At 47.1% G+C, this 19,780-nt stretch overlaps 1 protein-coding gene across 2 annotated transcripts in view; it reads left to right on the forward strand.

Annotated features, from left to right (window-relative positions):
• The first annotated feature begins 348 nt into the window (after window positions 1–348).
• LOC146170935 (solute carrier family 41 member 1-like) overlaps window positions 349–19,780 on the forward strand; it is a 57,352-nt gene continuing 37,920 nt past the window's right edge. Inside the window, exons 1-3 of one of the 2 annotated variants that reach the window (XM_084586690.1) lie at window positions 349–613; window positions 12,613–13,421; window positions 15,735–15,879. In XM_084586690.1, coding sequence (XP_084442816.1) covers window positions 12,657–13,421; window positions 15,735–15,879 — 910 coding nt within the window. In that variant the 5' untranslated portion in view covers window positions 349–613; window positions 12,613–12,656. Of the gene's footprint in view, window positions 614–12,017; window positions 13,422–15,734; window positions 15,880–19,780 lie in introns of those variants that run through there. The other variant, XM_084586689.1, reaches the window with a different exon arrangement.

Raw genomic sequence — 19,780 nt, forward strand, 5'->3', positions numbered from 1 at the left:
TTTGTCAGAAGAAATCCCTTTCCCGCAGAAATTGAATTTGTTTGTTGCCGCATATTTTTCACAGTGCTTTGTTTCTTCAGAACTTCCGACTATACCTTGCATCGGACAGTCAAGGCAGGCAGCTTCGCCTAATATAAGCTATGGACACTCTGCTCTGACGTCGTTCGAAGCTTGGGCCAGTCAGGGCATTCCGCAGCGTCGTAGCGGCACCGACACCGAAGGCGCGTTGGCTCCCTACTAGGCTGCGGAAACTGCTACTCCTCGGCCGGGACTGGCCCACCTGGCATTTAAAACGCCGCTGCACTCTTCTACACCTCTAGTACTGTATGCTGGGCAGTGACTGCATTAGCCGTGCTTGTCTGCAGCCATCAGGCAGCGCAGCTGTGCGCAGCGAGCGAACGACAGCAGTGCCGCGGCAGCAGCTGTCGTCCTTCCGGCCGTCCCTATCAGCGGCGGTTCGCGTGATCGGCCCGTATCGCTGCCTGGGCGACTCGAGCGGCAGATTCACCTTGGCTCCCATGAGTGCGGCGTTCCACCTAGCGGCGGAAGAGCGGCGCCCTCGCACCGACCACCGGCTCGGACCACACGCCGGCCCCAGGCTTCGGAACGCACGGTAGGCACCTTGTGGCTCTCTCGTGCTTTACTCGACGTGAATGGGCGCCATCTTCTCTTCGGGGCTTTCCTATGCTGAAGAAATTATTTGGCAGCGATGCGAGCTAACGCAGAACCGGTATGCATCGCACATTGTGCACACTCTGTTGTTACGTTGCTGGCCGCAGACAGGCTGGGCGTTCCTGATGGCATAACAATGCTGTGTGTGGGTTGTTGGCTGCCTTTGGTGTTTTCGCTTCCTTTTTTCAGGCGAATAAAGAGATCTGAATGAATTAACACATCAAGCGTCCGAAAGTACGTAAGCGCAGAGGGCCTTTCTTGCTTGTGTACCCAGCCGAGATGCAAGACTTTCTTGCATCCTTGTAACGTACAATGAGCTGCTGTTTGAGGTAGCAATATTTTAGGCAATAATTCGTCTTGGTGGTTCAAATCTGCCGCTGGTGTCCAGGAGAAACTCTGCCCGCAACCAGTATAAAACTAAGAGTATTTAACCAATTCTCCGTGTTGCTGTTAGATGACCGCATTATCCAAAAGCGAGAAGCCACATACTCTGGGTGAAACGAATAAGTACAGCCTTTGTCAAAAGGCGGTTTACTTCTGATCCGTGTAGTCACGCTGATTTAGCATTAGTGGAGGTCATTCCTATTGGATAAAGTAGGATAAAAAATCTTCTTACCATAAAAATATTCGGAACGCTGGAAATGCATTGCAAGCTGCAAGAAGTGGCTCAGAAGCAGACCCCCCCCGGGCTCTACGCTACTTTTGACAAAGATTGTACGTATCTGTTATGCAGTGGTATCACAGTTTCGGTGGTGTTTAGGAAAGCTTTTGGGGACATTTAAGCGCCCGCAACCAAATTATTGGACCTCATTCGGCTCCCTCAGAGAATCTTTGCGCGCTCGGTTCCTGGCTGATTTAATTTGGGGCTGTGTTATGTCGCAAACACTCATTCGCATACATTACTCAGCTATTGCATAATACATGGGTACAAAACCCCTCTTCAATCGAGGCGTACGAACGAACTTCTGTGGCCTATGGGTATCGATTCTGGTTCGGGATGCCTTGGGTATATGATTCTCATCTAAAGCGAGTTATCCTAGTTATCAGCCAGCTGCACTGTGTGACGCGATTTTGTGACGTCATGCAAGCTGTCAACCACTCAGTGCCACCTGCACGCTCACAATGCCAACAACGCCGATGCACGAATTTCGAGGAAGCCTTTAGGACTATCCAACACCCACTTCCTTGTCTTTCTGCACATTCAGAGTGGAGACATAGGGCAGTGAGAGTCGTTGGAGACTGGTTGTGGTAAGTAAGACCTCTTCCGTGGACGTTGAAGGGCCGCCAAACTCCCTTAGAGACCGACAAGTGGACTTGCAGGAAACCCGTTTTTTTAAATATAAAAAGATGGCTGTCAAACGTGGTCGATCCCGCAAACGCCGTAAAGTACTTAGCAGGCTTTCTAATTTTCGTGATCGCTGCATTTACAGCGCATCAACCCCTAATTGGAGCGTCCGCAGGAAATAAAGATGCACTAGACAGTTTATCATCATTGTCAGATGTGCGCTGATCGCTCCCAAATAAAAGCATCAACGCTGACATGGGACGTGTTTTGAAACCAGGTAGTTCAGAGAAAAACAGCGAAACAGCCGTGGCTTCGTTCTTCTTAAGAATAAAACAACGACATCAAAGGTGAAAGTGCAAATAATTCACGACACGTCAACTTCCTCACGACAATGACAACGGTTTAACACCACAAAACACTTGCTTTGAGGACTACGATGTCCCTGTTGCTGTGTAATTCAAACAATTCCTAGCGGGACCATAATATATCAAGGGCACAAATGAGCCGTCTTAAAACAGCACGTCATAGAAAGACAGATTCAGTCTCGGATAAATATAATCTGATAGATTCATCTTTCGATCCTCTCTAAGTTGAATACCATCTTTGCTTTTTAAATTCAGCAAATCCGGAAAGTCGACACCGTACTATAGGTTTACCATGATTTACGCCACGCAGCACTTAATTCCATATGCCTTGTTTACGGGCTCTTCTTTATAAAGAAGAGCCAATCCGCTCACATCAAAATTGCTTTCAATTTGGTCAATATGCACGGAATTCTAAATTTCGCTACTTAATAAGAAATGTAATTCTCCTTGCCAACCTGTTCATGGCTAGTCGTCATTGCTTCCTTTGCTGACATTCATTTTATTCCTGGCCTTGCAAGTGACACGTGCGCGGCTTCAAATGTTCACAGCAGGTTGCTTTCGAGCCACGGGGAATTCTATTCTCTTATCGTTCAGAGCGATAGAAGGCAAACTTGCGAATTCCAAGCTACTTATCTCCATAGTCTGTGTGCTTCAGCAACTTTCCATTCTGCCCTATCTTGTGCTTTGCCTGCTGGGCCTGCAGACCACGGAGGCATTGTCATAAGTCAGCTGTGTCTCCTCCGTAGGACGAAGTCCTCTCCGAATGGTCTTCAGCCGTCCTTGAAATCCACTATGTGATCCTAACGACCTATCCATTATCTATTCTTCGCCTGCTGATCTCCCCCCCCCCCCTCCCCCCAGCTGTATCAGTAAAAATAACATTTTCTTTTTGCAATCAGCTTCTTCCCAGCCTGTACATATTACGCGTATTGTTTTGTCTCCTTCTATAGTTGTGCAGTGCTTGTTTTAATTGAAAATGTCTTCGTCGAGCTCGGAATACAAGTCCAAAGTTGCGCATATCTTGATGTATGTTTCTCATACTTTTCCCTTTGCGCGTATTCCTGGAAACATGCTAAACATGACCTGGTATTGTTCGCCATATGCGCTCCAGCCTAATGCTTTTCTTCTTTTGATTTCTTTCTCATTATACCGGCCTACAGTTCCTAAACAGCGATGACAGGACTTTCTTTTACTTCGAAAAAAAAAGCACTACCTATTATTAACTGCTGCCCTCCAAACGTATCCCACCACCCCGCCGGGGTGGCGCAGTGGTTACGGCGCTCGACTACTGTTCCCAAGGACGCGGGATCGAATCCCGGCCTCGGCGGCAGCCTTTCGGTGGAGGCGAAAAGCAAGGCGTCCGTGTGCTGTGCGATGTCAGTGCACGTCAAAGTACCCCAGGTGGTCGAAATTTCCGGAGTCCTCCACTACGGCGTCTCTCATAGCCTGAGTTACGTGGACCCAACCAAACGTATCCCACCCCTCCCGTTCGACTCTTGAGCGGTGTTTAAATTGCTGCCATTAATTGTTAGTCAAACTGCCGGCGGAGTAGCCAGAAAGAACTTTCGGCTGTGTTACATGCCGCCGGTCAAAAACCAAAATCAGCTAACATAAGGCCGAAAAGAGGGGGATACAACACAGAAAATTTCCGCGGATGTTCTGACCCCCGAACACCTCCCCTGGCTATGCCGCCTTCAAACCCGCCCCGGCGTTCCTCCTCTAAATTAATTCACATGGCAATGTGATCAGCAAACCCTAGTAAATCAGGCTTCCATCTTTAATTATTACACGTAATATTTTTCTAGCATCCTGAATATATTTAGTTCGAAACATGTGAACCGTAGTTCAAAGCGTAGCAAAATTGTCTAACGCTGCCCATTTGTAGTTCATTTGACACGATAAAACCGAAGCCTTGAAAGTGGAGTCAATTGAAACACAGGAGCGTCTCTTGAGAAGCGAGTACCGGAAGTTTCAGCTTATGCCACAGCCGATCGCTGCGCGAATTTGCGTTTCATTGGCCGCCGTCATCTCCATCAACTTCCATCTGAGAGACAAGCTTTCCTCCCGTACTACTTTGCTAACGGCGTTAAAACTACCAGTTTATTCAATTATGCGTGCATAAATTGGTATGTGTCCAACATGTGTATATTGTAAATAACTTCTTTTTCTCGAGTTCGTTTTTTTTTGTAATTCAGCTGTAGTTTTATCTGGACGGTGTTTCGGCTTCTCTTCTCTAGGCCATGGTCTTGAAGCTTTCTGACACTGTGACAATATTAAGTGGGTCGCGCTACATACTATAGCTGTATAATCGGTTAACTAGCCATCACAGGTTTTGATAATAAGGCATAACAATTGTTGCTAGAATTAGTGCATTTTTCGGCATGTGTATTCCAACGCGTACCCGATTCCGTGGCCTAGACTTGGGCCTAAAGATTCCTTGTCATATCGTTCTCAGTGAAAATGCAGAATCTCCCTCGAAGGGCACAGCACCACGTTTCACATGGAGAGCTCACCAATGCTACTGTTACAAGTTACCTTTTATTGCGCAAGCAATACTATGCAAGGTTTCAGCCCATCGCGTAAACTCGGCCGGTAGCCACGTTTGACCTTTAGAGCAACCGCAGATGGGGCCCCTCTTCAAGCCGTCGGGTAAACCCGGTCGGTAGCCACGTTTGACCTTTAGAGCAACCGCAGATGGGGCCCCTCTTCAAGCCGTCGGGTAAACCCGGTCGGTAGCCACGTTTGACCTTTAGAGCAACCGCAGATGGGGCCCCTCTTCAAGCCGTCGGGTAAACCCGGTCGGTAGCCACGCCGCGCCGCAGAAGAAGAAGAAGAAAAAGAAGAAGGAGAAGGAAAAGAAGAAGCAGCAGCTACGTCGGCTTTGCTTACGGAGCCTACCAGGTTTACCTAAAGCTAAACCCCAGCTAATTTTCTTTGTTATTTGTTGAGCGCATCACATGACGCACCGCCCACGGAACCCTGGCCGGACCCCACCTGGACCGACAAGCTCTAAAATTCGACGCCCATATGCCACACCTAGAATGTCGCCGCCACCTCTGCTGGCAACCGGGGGGTCAACACGGGACTGCGGTACCCCTAGAGGAAGGCGCCTATATCCTCAACACCCTCTGCTGGGGCACAGCACCACGTATACCATCGGGAGCCCACCGATATTAATGTTGTGGGTTAGTTACCTTGACCGCTATTATTGGCGCGTAAAAATTGACAATCTTTTTATTGTTGTGGTGTTGTGCCCAGTGAGTGGTCTGTTCCCTGCAAAAGCTGCAGCACGTTAGTAAAAGAAATAGTTTGTAGTATGCTGTTGCTTCTGTCTAGAGACGATGAGTCAAACCCTAGGCCTGGAAGTGAAGAAGTCCTGGAATCTGTATTGACTACCGTCCAAAGAACTTAGTCTGGACAAAATGACATTAGCAATGAACTTCGCGCCTTAAAGAATTAGCAGGCGCCCGTTGACGTTGAGCTTAGATAGCTGTCGGCTCGAATTTGGGTACTAGAGGTTGACACTGCACGCTGGCCTGAAACAAAGCAGTGCTTCGCCAGTCGAGGCGGGGCTTGATATCTCTGATAATTTAAGTCCACTGAATCGCGCGGCCGAAAACCGACTCTGCCGCTATAATCTACTTTGCTTCGACTTACCTGACACCTCCATTGAAACGTGGACATCCGCAGAGGAAAAGCTAATAAAGCTATGCGGCGAAATCCTCGGGGTAGAAGTCGTACCGTCTCAAATAATAACGGGTTACATCATCTTGGAAAATACCCAACAGAGAAAAGCCGACCAATTATTCTAAAATTTGCGTTCTTTAAGGACAAACAAGGTGCTTTGGAAAAAGGGCATAACATCAAGGATACAGACTATGCTTCAAGAGAAGATTCCTCTTTTTGAACTCGGCTTGCTAGAAAATGCCTTGTTGAATATGCTAAGTCACAGCCCGCATCACAGACTAAACGTAGACAAACTGCGCATAGGCGATGCAACCTACCCATTTTATACCCTATATGGGACTGTGGTCCGATCAACCAGCTCACACGAAAAGCTGCAGCGGTACGACTAATCATTCCAAACCTTCTCATCGTGCACGTGTGCGATCAAGATTTTATTTCGTCACATACTAGTATGGGTAGTTTATTCCCCAAACACGTCTAAATAAGTTCGTGTCTTGAAAACAGCGACTAGGACGTCTTGGCGTTGTACAGAAAGGTGGCTTAGCACCGTTATTTCCGACACAAAGGTCCTGCCCTACACTAACGACTGCGTCATTTACAGTGTGTCCTTATATCCGTCAGAAACATCTCACCTCGTTAACCTACTTAGTTCTTTAGAGATTATCTGGATCTGCATCAGTCTTCAGTTATTTCAATTACAGGTGCCTGTTTCAGACCACCAGAAGAATCCGAGGTCTTTTCATTTGCACGATAAGCTCAGTGCTATCAGATCGAAACTTTCAAAGCCAACATGTATCTTACAGGTGCTTTTAACTATCCAGATATTGAGCAGCCGAACTTAACTTTTAGCTTTCGCTCCACCAAGGAATTAATTGACTTAAGTTTGAATTTTTCCCTCGTGCAGTTAATTTACCAACTAACCGGTACAACTAATATCCTCGACCTCATTATGAAGACATGTCCCAAAACCTTAAGCACCATTACCACTAGTGAAAGATTCAGTGACCATCAACCTCTAAACTTCCCTCTTAAACAACCCACTGCATGAACAACATCTGATGCCCAAATTTATTTTCACCTACAAAAAAAAAGCAGATTCCAATGCAATTAACCTTGGTCTCCAGAAATTCTCTTAATTCATTCCCTCTCTTCCTTCGAGACCTGGAAATGAAAACTGGAGCTTGTTTAAAGAAAAGCGGCCGGAACTAATGCATGCTCACATACCTCAAATTTCATTTCGCATGAACCTATCGAAGGCATATGGTGTGATTGGTCACTCCAATCACTAAAAATAAAAATAAACGGTTGTTTAATGTAATGCAAAAATCTAATTCTTCGTCTTTGAAACTAAAGCCGAAATTCTGCGAAAAATAACACTCTAGGGCCGTCCGAACAGGAAAGAATAAATGTCTTTTCGATGACCTTCAATGTCTTGTACATAATAACCCTAATAGGTTCTGGCGTACGTTTTATCCACATAACATGCAGTGAGTATAGTTCTACAGGATGATGCCGGAAATATCATTACCGGCGAAAAAAATGCTTCAAATTATAACAACTTTTTCACATCTATATTTACCGTCTAAGATCCTTCTAACATTCCCGCAACCGCTGACTATAGATATATGACCCTAATCGAACTAATCGTTGAGGGGGCCATGCCAGTAATAAAAAAATCTTAAAATGTCGACTACATATTGCCACCTGGTGTCCCTGATATTTTTAGGTGGCGCCTAGAAGAAAAGGAAGCCGAAGCTGGCTCGCGTGCTGTGCACGGAACTTTTCACTGCAGTCGTGGCCGAGTAGTTTGGGCGCCCGTCTCGGCTGCGGGAAGTGGTCAGTTCGAAACCCGCCGCCGGACACCCACCGGTAAAATGGGTACAAGCGTCCCCCGGCCTGGCACCCGGCTCTCTCAGGGGTGTCCGTTTGGAAGAGGCTCTGCTAACCTTGCTGTGCTCCTTCGAGGGCTTAAAGTTTCGAACGAACTAATGGCCTGCATGTCGGGTTGACAGAAAAAAAGCAGAGAAAAGGCCACCGAAGCGGTAGCCTTGTGGTGGAGCTTCCGCCTCGCATTCGGGAGGTACCCGGTTTGATCCCTGGTGCCGCTGGGCAGCCACCAGTTTTCAATGGGTACAAGCTTTCCCCCGGCCTGATGCTCGGCTCTTCTGGGGTGAAATGCTTCGGAAAAGGGGTCAAGGCTCAAATAGTTGCGCCGATGTGGCAGTGATCCGTTCCGCCATCGGACAGCAATAAGTCCGCCTCGCGCGGCAAAAGCCCATTATGTGACTGACTGTGACGGCTGTCTGGCTTTGCGAGAGAAAAAGAAGCGCCACATAATGGGCTTTTGCCACACAAGGCGGACTTATTGCTATCCGATGGCGGAACTGATCACTGCCAACTCGGAGCAACTATTAGATGGTCATGGGGGAGTAGATCACAAGCCAGGCTAATGGAGAACTGGTCCACGGGGGCAGCGCTGTGGCTGCGCTCTTCTTCGGCACCCCCACCGCTGACCAATATCCAACCGCCGGCTGAGGAGTCAATCGCATCTTTTGTACAATCATCTTGGCAGAAACTGGGTACACGAGCAGCATCACCATTGACTGACTGGTGCTGGTACAGCTCACTGAAGTGTAACCACGGTCAAGAAGGCCTTCCTGGCGTCCCTGAACACCCCGTGACAGCTTGCTGTCTGATCGGGCACCCACTGGCATAGAAGTGCTGTCAGCCACGGAATTCATAGAGCGGTGGAAAACTGGAGGCCGGGGAAGTGCATGAGCTGGCTGGGGCGTGAGACCCGCACCAGCGCACGCCATCAGCACGAACAGGGTGGCCCAGTCTGAGGGAGTCTGCACACATGTTGCACTCGTGCGCAGCAACTGGTATAGACGGAAGTAACGCCATGACTCTTAAACTCAGTATAACTTCAAGTAGCTTAATCCTTTGTCACATTTCTCAGCAGTCTCTGTCTACAAGGGAACTTCCGTTCAATTGGAAAAATAGCAAAATCATCCCCGTGCTTAACTCCGCTGACAGAAGCAATATCAGCAACAACCGGCCCATAACTTTAACAAGTGTTCCATGCAAGCTCTTGAAACATATCATTGCATCTAACGCTGAGCAGCATCTTGACCAAAAACGGCTTCTTTATGCTCCCCAACATGGTGTTTCGAAAGGGCTGTCGTAGGATACTCAGCCCATAGAATTTCCTGAGAAAGTTCAATGTGACATGAACGATAGCTAACAGACGGGTTGTGTATACATTGACGTTTCCAAGGCATTTACCGTATAGCTGATAGTAGTTTAATTTTGAAGGTTTCTGCGTCAATCGTCGATTCTTTAACACTATCATCGATTTGAAACTTTTGTCTTTTCGCAAACAATTCACCTGCATAAATGATTGCTCATCTTCATTTTCCCCGGGGCAGTTTCTACTCTACCTACGGAAATTACCTGTACTGTACGGTTGTTTGCTGATGACTGCATTATATAACCTGACACTTGTAATCCCACTGACCATCTGGCTCTACGGACGATCGGGGCCATGTAGTAAAACTGGTCTGGTATTTGGCTAATGACAGTTAATAGGGACAAATCAAACTAATGAAATTCAGCCGCAAGCTATCAAATTCTATTTTCACCGATTCGCTCAATAATGAACGAGTTTCTGCCCTGCGCCGTCATACAAATATCTTGACATTAAATTCACCGCTACACTTTCCTGGTCGACACACACAAACAAATTCGCAGCTAAGCAGAATTCTGGTTCAGGCCAGTTGGTTAGATGCGTAATGATAAGAGGCAGCTCTAACAAAGGCCAACACAAGACAACAGGACCAGTCTCTTGTTGTCTTAGTCTTCGCCCGTTAGCGCTACCTATTATTATTGCACGTACTCTCGGATACCTAAAACGTAATCTTCACGCTACGCCTTCTACCACTCTAAAACTAGCTGATCAGACATTTCTCTGTCCACAACTTGAAATTCCCATTTTGTCGCCTCATGAAGCTTACATTGTCTTGATTCTGCACAGAACCGCGCCTTACGCTTCATCTCTCGCGATTATAACCGTCATTCCACTGTGAGTATAGATCAAATTATCGCTATCTATTCGATCTTTAGAACCACGTAGAACCGTCGCTCTTCTCTGTTTATTTCTAAAAATGGTATTTAGTCCTCCCGGAAATACGTTGTCTTTGTCGCAGCCATGTCCTACATCTCATCGCCTTCACAATCGAAATAACTTCAGGCACATTTTCGGTCCTATCAAAGCATTTCACTTGTCTGCTCTCCAATGCATCATGAGCAATTGGAATAACCTTCCTGACGACGATGCTATTATTAGTGGCACCGCAGCGTTCAGCGATAAATAACCGCCATAATTGTTTATTCTCATTGATATATACGCTCTTAGAAAAAAATAATTTTTGACATTGTATAAGATCCACATAATTGCTCTCTTGTTAGCTTCATCTCATATTTGTGTTCTGTTCCATGTAGCTTTATTTTAAACTTTGTATAGCTGTTTCCTTGCCTTTAGCGTTTTGTGCAGAATACTTTTTGTTAACCACAGTGTAATGTTTCGCTTTATTTGTATATTTTCTCTTAAATTGAGATATTTCATTTGTATGTTCCCTTCAGAAAATACTCCTATGCAAAAGGAGCCTGTGAGTTATTTGAATGAACAAAAAAAAACAAAGAACCTGGCAGATTTTGTGTTCGCCCTTGTGTTCAGCACATTTCACTTGAACAGGAATGGCGTTACATTAATTAAATGTCGAAAAAAAAAATAACGAGAAAAATGAACGAAACCCAGGCGATGATTAGGAAGAAATTCAATTCATTGGTTTCCTTAAAGTATGTATATCTGTGTGAAGATAATTACGTCGCTTTTTGAAAAGACGGTGCACTTCTTTTCGGTAAAACAATCTTCGGGAAGGAAACCGCCTTATTAATTCACATGGGCAACCTCTTTTCTGATTTCTGCAGAAACCGGTGCTGCAGTATACCTCAAACTACTTCCAAGTTTTCTGGTTCACCGTCGTTAAAACAGCCGGCTTTGTTCAGATGTACAAAACGTGCCGTGATGGTGGGAATAATCTTGCTTGCCGGAAAAGTTTTCCGGCCGGAAACTCCATTCGTCACGGTGCTTTCCGCAGAATATTAACCGAGCGTACCTGTGTGCGGGCACTCTGCAGAGTTCTCTACGAGCGTGTATTGACCTGGTGCGTAAATTTCGCCCGTTTCCTCTTTCCAGATGCAGGTGGAAACGACTCTAAGTGTTATGACATTCGGTTTGCAAGTAACTCAGAAGTCGACTTGCAAATAATGAATAATGCTCCATACAGGCAACGCACAAAGGTAGTCTTAAATGAATATGCACAACACTGAGGAAATGTTCTACAGCCTCGGAAAGGAAAAGTTTGTAGGCTGCCTGCAATGAAGTTTGCTGTGCCGTTCGCCGCGGCGTAACACATATGCGAGCGCGAGGATCACATATTTCTGACGCGCTTTCGTAGGCGGTTTCGCGCCAACTTGCAGGGATCAGATTGTATGCTCTTTCGAAGCGTTGCATTTATTTATTTATTTATTACACAGTACTGCAGCGCCCGAAGACATTAATGCAGGGTGGGGGGGGGGGGGGGGGGGGGTGATGACAAATAACATTGCTAGAAAGGCCAGAAGTGCAATAAAGACACATAAAAATAAAGAAAATAACACGACACAAGTGATAATGCAGAATGAACAACATGCATCGAAAGGGGCAACTGCGCGAAGAATAAAATGATGAAAACACTGACGTGTGTCAGATAACTGGGCTACATCAAGAGCGCCAGGGCAAGGACGTGATATGTCCCAAGCGTATGTATAATGCTGCTGAATATGCTCGGTCGTTTATCGCGAACCAAGCGGCCAACATCAGAATTCTTGAGGCACGCTGCGGAGCAATTTCAGCGCCACCTAGGCAGTGCAGGTTGCCTAAATAGGCAGCAAGGCATTGGAAGCGGTATTCTTGCGAGATAGGTTTTCTTCCGTCATGCACCTATCCCTCCATTATCTTTATCAGCCAAGAGCAGCAGGAAAAAGAGCTTTGCAAACATGGGATTATGGATACGGCTAAGGGGCAAATGTTGCGCTCTGGCGACTAAACTCCGCGAAGTTGAGCAATCGCGTGCACAGAAGATACGTGGCCCAAGGGTGCATCAGAGAAGTCGAAACTCTCGGCAAGGATACCCTGGGCAAATTTCATGGGTTGTGTGTGGGCCCACAGCCAAAGTAGCTGAGCATCTTTCGCAAGCAGGCTTGTCAACTCGTACACGGCTCCGACGCGCTGTTTGTCTTTATCAGCCCTTCGGGTCCGAGGCGCAACAACGTAGTGTATCGCGGCACGTGAGCCCGCCGACCAATCACTCGCCGAGAGCGCACCCTTTGAGCGTCAATCAACGCCGACGGCGACAGCGCTTCGCAACCTCCCGGCGACTCGACCCTCCGCTCCCCGCTGTTAAGACGCGTTCCACTTTTCCGAACGGTGCATTGCCAAGGGAACAGACATCCGTCTTAGCTGCGTTAGAGGAAAAGTGATGCGGCTTCTTTTCACCGCAGGAATCCGGGGGGCTGAACGAGACGGGAGCACGCAGGCTGCTGATATGAATGCCGATATCCGGAACGGTACCTTCGTCAAGCCGGACTGCAAACTCGAACCTCGGAGGTTGTCGCACGAATTGGACATGGTTCGCTGCCACAACTCTGGCGAGAACAGCAGAGCGCCACGCCCCGAGGCGACTCAGAACGGCCACGTCTTCAGCAATGGTTGTGCCCTGCCATGTAGGGACTGCGAGCATACCCCCGACGGCCGTGTGTCGCCGAAAAGCAGCGTCGGTTGCTGCAACGACTGCTTCGTGCAGGCGGCAGAAGGCGTCCACGCAGGCCGCCCTTCCAGGAAAGGCAGTGTCGTCTTCTGCAAAGACAACGCAGAGTTCAGGAAAGGAAGCAACGTGCGCTACTCGGATAATGGCACCGCTGTCACTGACGAGAACCTGAACGAGGCGGTGGAAGCGCGTTTGAAACCAGATATCTCCGACGATGAGTCCTCCCACGGATCCATCAGGAGGAAGCTGTCTTCAGCGTCCAGCGAGCAGTCGCTGCTGAGTATTTTCAAGCAGGCGGTGGTACCGTTCTTCTTGGGTGGACTGGGCACGGTGTTTGCGGGCCTCATTCTTGACACCGTCCAGTTCTGGCCTCCATTCGAGCATGTGACCGAACTGTTCATCGTCGTGCCTCCGCTTCTGGGCCTAAAAGGGAACCTGGAGATGACGCTGGCGGCACGGCTTTCGACGCAAGCCAATCTGGGTAACATGGACACACTACGACAGGTGTGGGACATCGCAGTTGGCAACATGGCACTTGTACAGGTGAGTGTATGTCTGCGCAGCAACGCAACGAGTGACGGAAACTAGTCTTCTACTCGGTCAGTTTCATAAATGAGCAGAGTATGCAGTCTCAGGAAGATCGCTCGTTGAATCTAGCCCTGTAAATACCGCGTTGCAGTGCCTAGATTCACTATTCTTTCACATAAGAGTAAGGGCCTACTAGAGTTCAGTTTCCCAAGTAGAAAACATGCGCATTTTTTACCATGGTGTGTGTGGTGTGTGTTCTCTCCCGTTGTCCGTCGTCCCGTTTTTGCGCTCTCTTAAATTAAACGCATGCTTCGAATTAAGATAGAAAGTAAAAGGGGACCGCGCGCCAGCATTCACTAATCTGATATTAGAACTGCCACGTAGGGGCCTTCCTTGTCTGGATTTTTGTCTTACCACTGTATTTTATACATTTTGTGAGGGAGAAACAAATTTGCCAGTCGCTTGTTTTGTGGAAGACCTCAAAAGTTTAGGTTCGAATAAAACACGTTAACACACGGTACGTGCGTTACGTTCACTTTCACCGTCTGATCGTTCACCCTTGTAATGGTGCTATTTACACCCTCCTACTTTTTTAACCTGGACGCACGAGCGTCGACCGCCGAGTCGATGCGTGCATTACGACGGAACTCAGCGGCGAAATGAGCGAGAATACGCGCGTGCGCCAATGACCACTCCGATGCAACTATCCTCTGCCAGGCGGTTACGGAAACCAGATCGAACCCCACCTGCTCTTTTGTGCGTTATCGCATTTGTTTCTGTTTTCTGCATGCCGCTAGGAAAAGATGACAAAAGGCCAAAATGCTTAGAAAATCGTTAGAAAAGGCAAAAAAGGAAACAAAAGGCTGACACGCATGTAGTATAATCAGCGGGCGTATATCACATTCCATCCGGCCTTACTACATGACCGCTTATTTATAATTCGAATGAAGTGTTCAAAAAAGAAAAAAGGTGATGATAACGGTGCTCAAAAGAAGCAGGGGTGAGGTCCTGTTCCCAGAACAGCCTGGCAGAGGACAGCTGCACCGGAGTGCTCATTGCGCGCACCCGCGTATTCTCGCTCATTTCGCCGCTGTGCTCCGCCATACGGCGCTTATCGACTCGACGATTGACGCTCGTGCATTCAGGTTACAAAAGTTGGAGGGTGTACTGTCCAGGGCCATGGATGCCCCTAACCGCGGAAGTTAGAACATCCAACTGTTCATTAATATGAACTATTATTATGAACTAGCCATCCTTTAGTAAATCTTCCTCAGCATAAAGGCCGTGCAGCGATTAACGATCTTGGCGCCTATACCAGTTTTCACTCTGGCAGTGTTGTCAAGAGCATATGACGGATGGCACTCGCTGTGCTCGTTGGACATGCATTTACACGAAAAACGCTGTAGCATGTAAATTGACTCGCCTTCGCAATGACCAGCTGGCGGCGCCAGAAGATAACAACTGCCAATAAGCCCGAATTGTGCTTCGATAATTTGTATCCTGTCACGCAGCAACGAAACCTTGACGCGAATCAAACACTGCTGAACGTGCTACGAACGGCCAGGGCGCAGCTTCACGTGGTCTCGGATACACATTGCGTGTTAAGACCGCATCTTGTGCTGAAAGTGCCAGTGTCTGCTTGCTAGCTTTGAGGGGAATAGTTAGAAAACATTAGCATTTCATCAAGTCCAAGTACAGAGTTGCGCTATTTCATTGCCACCCGACACTTTCAAAAACGAACTTTAAACCGTGTTGTAAATGATCTCCTAAAATAATTTCGAAAACGAGCAGCGAAAGCGGTAGCTCATCTGTAATGTGCCACTTCTTGTCATCCGTGGATATACCTTGAATATAAGGCCATTTGACATGCATGCTATGGTCGTAAGCGGTTGACTTCAATTTTGTACAATGGCGAAGGGAGAAAACCTCATCAGTGTTTATCGGTGTTTGTCTTTTATAGGAAAATCGTACCAGCAGACGCTGAACGGAGTCTACTGACTAAGGACATTCTTAACGCTTAATGTAATGCGTTAAATAAGGTTGTTTCCTCCTCCTCCTCCATTCGCTTATGTATCTCCGCGCGCGATCTACTGACAAAGTAACGCTTTAAAATCACATCTTGGTTAAGCATTATCTACATCTCTCTGGGGTGGTTTGGTAAAAGAAACGTAGTCCAGGCTTTAAAAAAGGTAAGAGCACTGTAGAGAGGAATGTTCCAGAGCTGAAATTTTCAAAGACTGCGCTAGCTGCTAAGTGGTTCTTTATGAGAATATCCTTCGGTGAAAGCCTGGCCGCAATCAGCAATCAATGAGTATCCGCTGTGCGCAGTGCCAGGCGTGTGTGCTGTCGCTGCTGTCGTCTGTATTCGCCATCGTGATGGGCTTGGCTTCCGACGACGCCTTCCGACTGGACCAGGCGCTCTTCGTGGCCGCGTCTAGTGTGACCACCGCGGCCGTGGCCAGCTTCCTGCTCGGTACGCCCCCCAACTAGACGCGACCAGGGCTGGTGGCATTCATTGTTCGGCCCTTGAAGCCAGCATGGCGTCGACGGAATAGCGGATTGTATATCCCTCAGATGGTTTCATCTAACTTTGCAGCCCTCCACTATAGCGTCCCTGATATCCAGTGTGTCGCTTTAATACATCCCCTCACCCTGCACGCACACGCACATACACCAATGCCAACTGTAGGCGGGCTAAGTGCGACTGCGGTCCATTAGTGCTTCACCGGGATTTTAACCTGCATGAAGGATGAGGCTGCCTACTGAACGTGAAGAATGCTTAGGCTTTCTATTTTCTCTCGTCATTTCATGCTTTCCCGCATGCTAACGCTGTGTATGTGAAGAAAAGAATTAACGCTTACAAATTTGCAGCTTGTGCTATTAAGGACAAAAAAAAAAAACGACTCATCAGTCCATCAGCGGCGACTGATATGGTACTGAAATCAGCTAAACATCCAGCCATACAGTAATTTGATCAGTTGATAAATAGCCACCGAGAAATACTCTTAAAATGGCAGACCACATATTCAGGAAACAATCAATCAATTAGGTGCTGGATGAACTTGTCCCGTCTAAAAATAGCATACGCAACGTCGTTGGGTTCCGTAAAATATGCGCGTTTGTTGGAGCTAGTAAACAAAGTAGATTCTCCTCATAGCCAATATACTACTCCTGTTTCGTTAGGCTTATTGAACTTCGCGTTCCACAGCCAACAGGAACCTAGTACTGGAAGTCTACCTCCATGGGCTCTGGTCTGTAACCAGATTGCTGTGGGTAAGCGGATAAAGACCTGACAGTGCTATAATTAAGCAAAAAGGAAAGTAATGTCTTCTAACGTTACACTTGCGCAGTCCCCGAGCGAGGAAAGTGCTATCACTTTCACTGTGTTTTGAAGTATTCATGTATATTAGTACCAGCTGTGGTCAAGATGAAGCCGAAAACTAAGAAAAAAAAATCCACCAGTATGGCGAAAGTTTATGTGCGTTTGGCCTTGGTCGCCTTAGTGCCTTCAGTCAGAAGTTAACGCCTGTGTTGTGCACCCTTTCTGCGTCCTTTTGCGCTACACAGTGAAACCATGGATCAGCGTTAAAGAAGTTTTGCAGCTCTAGATTCGCACAGGGTCATCTGTGTTTCCCACAGCTCCGGGACAACGTCAACGAATCCTGCAAATGTCCCAGTCTCTGAGCGAAAACAAAAAGAAAAACAAGATCACTCGATACGAGTCCCTAATGTGAAATTTGAGCACTACGTTGCGCGGAGGGAAGTGGAGTTCAGAAAAGGGGGTTTATAATTTCAGCAAATTGTCAATGCATGCGTGTTTGATGTCGTTGGCTAATTATCTCGAGGTTCCGTTTTTAAGTTTCGAGGGCAGCGTACGTACACATCCAAGAAGCAGCTGTGTCACTGTTTATTGTTTTCTGGACTTCGCCGTATTTAAACGTAGTTTTGTATTCTTTCTGGCACTTTCGTGAAGCTGGCGGAAGCGTGGATAGATGATGATTGGTTGAGGCCCACTTCCGCTCAATCTATGTGCCGGGGCTCACTACTGCCTCGCTTTCATTGGCTGATTTTACGAAACTTTAGGGACAAGTTGGGAATATTCTGAAGGTGGATGGCAGTCTGTGTATCATTAGACGGCATATGATTTTAAGCCGGGCTATGATCCTTTATCGCAGTGGCTAGGGCGCTAAACTGCTGAGCCGAGGGTTCCGGGTTATATCCCGGCCTGGGCGGCTAGACGTTAATCAATGCGGAACGCTTCGTGTCCGTGTACTGTGCGATGAAAAACAAGTGATCAAAATATCGGGAACCTTCCACTACGCCGTCCTTCACAGCTCGAGTCGGTGTTGCACCTTTAAACCCCATAGACAAAGTCAATCCTGGAGCCATGCGAAAAATAAGAAACTAAACGAAACGTAGGGTGACACTTGTTGCACTTATTTTGTGTTGGTCATTGTTTTGGTTCTTGCAAGAGTTGTTGAACGTGGCTTCAGCCGATTGGATAATGTGCAAGAAGGTAGGGAGAAGGAGGGAGGGAAGTTCACGATCGTAAAAACAGTGCATTTCCTGGGATCCATCCAAGGCACTGTGCGCGTGCAGAATGCCTGACATCAGTGCGCAGCTGCTTTGTTACAACGTTCGCGCAGCTGCTGCTGCATGTGAACAGCGACTTCTACTGGCAGGCATGTGTGGCGGCAAGGACAGGACTTGAAAGGAGCCACGCACTATGAGCTGAAAAGGGATAACATAGGGAGTGATGAGCCGCTGATTCAACCTTTTGAGTTAGTTTGCAAGATATGAAGGTTTCTCATTTATGGGCTAAGGTTTGCTTTAGGGGAGTTCAAAGGAGTCACTCCAAGACTTGAAAGTTTTGTACTTCTCTACTTTGGAGCATTGCCTCCTCACGTCATAGGCTGCAGAGACCGGTACCTTATTCGCTTCGCTCCTCCGAACGAATAATGCAGCAATTTTTACCAATGTCGTTTCCTTTTTGGCCTTCTATTGTTACCTTGATTGACATATCAGAAGATATAAGGCTTCCAGTCAATGCGGTGGAGGATGGGATAAAAGTTGGAAATTGTAGTATAAGCACCCATATTGATTTCCGCTTATCAATAGCAGACGAAAAAGGTGCTGTGTGACGGAGTGCATCGTATGACTTTGTCTGTTTTCTGAGCGCGACGAGGCATGGCAGTCGATTGCTCTCTATCTTTTAAAAAGCTCAATATGCTGACACAATGTCTTGATAAAAATTAAGAAACTTCGCTCTGCGCTGAATCGGTTAAAACGAGGGTCAGCGCGACGGCCAGCGCATTTACCGCTCACCTCTTCTACTCTGCTGACTTAGTTCAGGGTAGAAATATGTTGACTCAATCAAATCAGAATATTCCCACATACCGAGCTTGTTAGGGGCGTAGATTAAAAAGCCACAAAAAGGGAAAAAAATGCACTGCATAGTGCAATACACTGAAACATTTCGACAACGCCCCTGCTCACAAAGAAAGTTTCAGGCTGAAAACATAATGCTAATAACAAAAAGAATTTCCCCACCGATACGCATCTGGTTGGCCTATTTTTATTATTTTGCAAACTTCTCTGTTCATCGCCGTCGTCAGGCTGCTCCCGGCAAACATGGTGACTTGAGCGTGACATCAAAATTAGCTAGATTTACACTCGTGCTTTTAAACGCAAGACTGAAACACATGCAGACGTCCTCGTATAGCCAAGTGCGTTCGTTGCCATATGGCCTGATAAATATTGTAGGCGATGCTTCGCGCACCGGCGCGCAAAGCGTGTTTTCACATCGGAGCGAGAGAAATGAATAAAGCGTCTTCCCAAATATTTATCCACGTCCCACCAAAACTCGTTCTCAACACCCGTTCTTCCACGTTACCGCCGTCCAGAATTTCAAAAACAACGCGGAAGCGGGGACTGCCCGACTTCGCTCTGACCAAAAACGCAGGAAAGCAGAAATAATTGCGAAGGCATGCCCATAATTCCTGCTACTGGAGGCAGCGTTGTCTGATAATTGTTTCACACGGTACACGTAGTGCGGAAGATAGCGAAAAGAGAGTAAAGTTTCGGTAAAAAGTCCCACATGTCCGAAAACTCACTTTAAATTGTTGCTTGCGAAAAACTAATCCTAGAGGAACCTCGGTGTGATCGCATGTATGTAGCTATGAGAGTAATTACTTTTTTACACCCACCCCAGCCTTGACTTGGGGCTACAAAGTAAAGCTATATAACTCTCACAGAAGCTTCACAGTTGTTGTACATGAAAGAAAATATACTCTGATGTAGAATTAGAACCCGGGACTATAGCTTTTTCTGTAGTAATTGCTCCACCAGCTTAGTTAATCCACATCACTACGATA

Source organism: Amblyomma maculatum, unplaced genomic scaffold (genome assembly GCF_055883805.1).
Source record: "Amblyomma maculatum isolate TAMU_Amacu unplaced genomic scaffold, ASM5588380v1 scaffold_27, whole genome shotgun sequence".
In the NCBI taxonomy this organism is placed as follows: domain Eukaryota; kingdom Metazoa; phylum Arthropoda; class Arachnida; order Ixodida; family Ixodidae; genus Amblyomma; species Amblyomma maculatum.